The sequence below is a fragment of the Aristolochia californica genome, unplaced genomic scaffold (genome assembly GCF_029961685.1).
Source record: "Aristolochia californica isolate CCGP_79_NKW_82.1479 unplaced genomic scaffold, dmAriCali1.0.hap1 SCAF_8, whole genome shotgun sequence".
Classification (NCBI taxonomy): Eukaryota; Viridiplantae; Streptophyta; class Magnoliopsida; order Piperales; family Aristolochiaceae; genus Aristolochia; species Aristolochia californica.
The window spans coordinates 32,606,463-32,610,495 of record NW_027182279.1 but is presented as its reverse complement, the minus strand read 5'-3'; the positions used below and the strand labels follow the sequence as shown (position 1 = coordinate 32,610,495).

Sequence of the window (4,033 nt, the reverse complement as noted above, 5' to 3'; positions counted from 1 at the left end):
TTCTTAGCTTGACAACTGTTCAACATCTTCAATTACAGATTCATCCAAACCCAACAGCCATGGTTTCAGTGGCCAATGGGGAGAAAGTCCCTAGCTACGGGATCAGCAAAGCTATAAAATTTTCAATTGGTACGACTTTATTTCATTCATAATATTTTGTCATACCTTTTGTAGGATTTGATATGGTGTTAGACATCAAATGGTTACAAGCATTGGGACCCATATCGTGGGACTTCTCTACTTTAACTATGAACTTTGTTTTGAGCGGTCCCCAAGTGCTATTACAGGGCAATCAGGTGGACAAACCCCACCACCTTCATACCATTCACACACAAGACCAACAGGACAACACTATTGAAAAATTTCTTGACGAGTTCTTAGACATCTTCCACGAGCCTTCTGGATTGCCTCCCTTGAGACACTATGACCATAGGATCTATTTAAAACCAGGTTATGATGCGGTGGTAGTTTGGCTGTACAGGTATCCCCACCTCCAGAAGGATGAAATCGAGCGGCAGTGCCAAGCCATGTTACAACATGGCCTTTGTTATGGTCTTGGGGTTAAGTACCTATGTCTTCCGCTCCTAACAGGCCAGTCTTTTGGGTACTATTGGCTAAGTGCTTAACATTTGGTATCAGAGCTAGCGTTGCGTCCCGACTTCGAATCCCGGCGTCCCCCAAAAAAAATGGATGTGGGTGGTCATGCACCTGGATTGACCCGGGTTCGACCCAGCTCCGGTTGCTCTGTTGTGGTAGCCTCCGCGGTTGTCGGCTCGGGGAAGGGCGGGGTACTATTATGGTCCTGGGGTTAAGTACCTATGTCTTCCGCTCCTAACAAGCTGGTCTTTTGGGTAGTATTGGCTAGGTGCTTAACATTTGTCTGTTACAGCCCATTTTGGATCAACCACCGGACGAATTCTTCCAGCGTGGGGAGGAAGGGATTGAGCCTTGAAGGAGGCTCGACCTTGAACCTCAAAGGGAGAATCCGACCTAGATCTCTGAGGGAGAATCTGACCTGTTTAATCTAATTTTCTCAATACTTACTTTCTTCATTCATCTCACGTCCCTATATAGGATGTTAGGGAAAACATGCCAAAGGCCATAAGTTCTAAAAATTACAAATAAACCCCTAATGTTCAACAAATTAAAAATAAACCCCTAATGAATAGAAATTGCAAATAAACCCCTAATGAATAGAAATTGCAAATAAATCCCTAATGAGTCCATAACATTACTCCCCTCCTGGAGAACGAGCTTGTCCTCAAGCTCAATGTAGAATTGCCTGTTCGTACAAAAATAGAGCAGCCTAGCAGAGGAGCAATTAAATTTGTTTTTTTTACTAGTCACCCGCTCAGAGCGCAGTCAAATATCATCGTCACCATAGACAAAATTTTGAGGATAATTAACTGTGAAAACATGCTCGGTAACTTGTTAACTAAATCATGTGTCCGTATTGCATGGGGGCCACATATGGATCTCCTAGATATATCTGATCTTGCATAGATAAGGAGAAGAGCTTTAGCGACATCTCGGACAGCAACTATGCGCCGGATGTTGTATTTCTGTCCATACTCCAAAGCTGCACTTGCGACTGCTGTTGTTGCAAGGCAGTACCAATTCCCAATTGTTCTGCAGTATACTTTGTCTGACCAGCAAGTCCTTCCATCTGAATATGAAGGTGCAATGAGGCTCTTTATAAGCGCGCAGGTATGAGACAAATGCCTTGACTCCTTTCTCCATAAACCCACTAGTAACGTAACATATAAATATGGCCCACAACCATTCTCCAACAACCTGTCTAAGAGACCAGCAGCAGTGGTAGAACCTCTCGCCTTTCCTGTGGAAAGATAGCCATCAATGTGGTCTTTTCAAGAACGTCTTGATCCTTCTGCAAGCCATTCAGCAAAACACCGTAGGGTCCATCTATTACTGAAGTATTAGTCACTCGATCTGGAATCAACCCTTTCCTTTGCATTTCTTTAAATAGAAGCTCGACCTCCATGGCGTTGACTTCTTGACATAATCCATAGATGAGTGTGCTGTAAGTGTGATGGTTTGGTAGGCAATTGTGCTTCATCATCTCATCAACCACTTTAAATGCAAGACTGGTGGCCCCACTCTTACACAACCCATCAATCAAAGTTGTATAGGTTCCAACAGTGGGGAACAACCCCTGTGCTGCAATTTTTGTACAGAGCTTTTCTGCTTCTGGTAACCTATTTTGTGTGCAAAATCCATTAAATAACACATTATATGTATGCACCTTAGGTCTACAACTAATCTCCTTGATCTTGTCCAACAACGATAGTGCCAGGCCTATCGCCTCCCTTTTGCAACATCCATGTATTAAGGCAGTATAACTGACCTTTTTTGGATTTAATCCACATGCTGCCATTTTATTGAACATATCTAAAACCACATCCAACGTACCCCTTTTTAAGAATCCACAAATCAGTTCTGTAAATGTCCACTCATCCGGTTCACATCCATTCTCTTGCATGAAATTCAGCAATCTCATTGCATTGTTCAGATTTCCCAATTTGCAATATCCATTTATCAAAGTAACCACACTATCCTGTAACATCTTGTTAAACAAGCCAATAGAAATTTTAAAGCAATCCACTCTAAACAAACCAGGGATCAAACCAGTGTGAGTTTGAACGTTAGGACAAACACATCTTTTTCTCATGTCAATGAGCAGATCACATGCTTCCTTGAGACGACCAGCCTCACAGAGAGATGTGAGAGGAAGTGTATAGGTAGAAGCCATTGGACCAATGCCCTTGTCCACCATTTCCTTGATGAGATCCGGTGCTTCATAAATTATCCCAACATTTCAAAGACCATGAATCAAACCCGAATAAGTAACAGAGTTGAGATGAGAACCTGCCTTGACCAGTCTATCAAAAACCAGAAAAGCCGAATCGAAGCTGCCATTTGGACAATGCCTCGTGATTGCGTGGACGAGGTTGCCCCACTGGATTGCCGAGAAGGAGATGGGCACTGCTAGCTGGCCGGAATCCAATTTCCCCCAAAATTTTTTGCTGAGCCACGCCCACCCAATTTGGAAGTTGGGTTCCCTCGGTGTTGTTGAGAGGGGAATTGCGAGTGGGAGGTGATGGTCGGAAGTCACCTCCCACCGGACAAGTTTTCGATGACGCTTCCTCACTTTTCGGTGGACTCTTGTATCTTCCGGTGCTGGTAGATTGTCGGAGATAGAGGAGGGAGGGTTGAATTGATTCGCCGTGATTGAGGCAGATGGGAATACTTCCGTCTGCTGTGTGGGAAGAGGTGCTGCCGTCCGTGAGAATGGGATTTGGGAGGTCGAACCTAAATCAGCTTGTATTGACGGGATTTGGGCAGAAATGTCTTGTGATTTACCAAAATATGGGTCCCCACCTTTTGATTTCGGGAGTTTGGAAAGCTTTTCCGAGTTTGCGATCCGTCAGACTGGAAACTTCCGTTGTGCAAGAAGGGTTATGGCTTCCCGAGAGACAGGGGTGAGGAAAAAACCCTCTGGTGTGCATGATTTAGGGTCGCCGCCATCTGAAGACGAAAGTTGGGGAGCTTTTCCGTGACCCAGAGCTCCCGAATGGGCATTTTGGCCGATGAAGGTTGTGTTGGGCGCAGAGGAGCCCTAGGTGGGGGCGGAGTTTGAAGGGGCAGAAGTCGTGGGGTTGGGATCGGGGGGAAATGGTGGTGCTCGGCCAGAAGAGTGGAACTGCCCGGCGGCGTTTGATCACGACCCATTTCCTCATCCAGTAGCCATTTGATCCGCTGTAATATGTCCTTCACGGCATACATGTCCACCTTGATTTCCTCCATGGCCTGATGCTGTTTCTCCATTACTGGACGTTGTTCCACCAAATGTCGATGCAAATCCTCCCAAGAAAACGAATCGCCACAGTTGGTCCGCTCTGATACCAAGCTGTTACAGCCCATTTCGGATCAACCACCGGACGAATTCTTCCAGCGTGGGGAGGAAGGGATTGAGCCTTGAAGGAAGCTCGACCTTGGACCTCAAAGGGAGAGT

The 4,033-nt window shown here is 45.5% G+C and overlaps 1 protein-coding gene across 1 annotated transcript; it reads right to left on the bottom strand.

Moving 5' to 3' along the window:
* Nucleotides 1-1,540: 1,540 nt before the first annotated feature.
* On the bottom strand, nucleotides 1,541-2,794 carry LOC137938420 (pentatricopeptide repeat-containing protein At5g65560-like). Its single transcript, XM_068783378.1, has 2 exons — nucleotides 1,826-2,794; nucleotides 1,541-1,666 (listed from the first exon to the last, which is right to left on the bottom strand). Exons 1-2 carry the CDS (start codon nucleotides 2,792-2,794, stop codon nucleotides 1,541-1,543), a joined length of 1,095 nt encoding a protein of 364 aa, XP_068639479.1.
* Between the last annotated feature and the right edge of the window lie 1,239 nt (nucleotides 2,795-4,033).

Coding starts and splice junctions, on each gene's coding strand:
- LOC137938420 (XM_068783378.1), bottom strand. CDS start 2,794: ATGGTGGACAAGGGCATTGGTCCAATGGCTTCTACCTATACACTTCCT. Junction 1,667..1,825: donor TTCCACAGGAAAGGCGAGAG/GTTCTACCACTG, acceptor CTTCATATTCAG/ATGGAAGGACTTGCTGGTCA.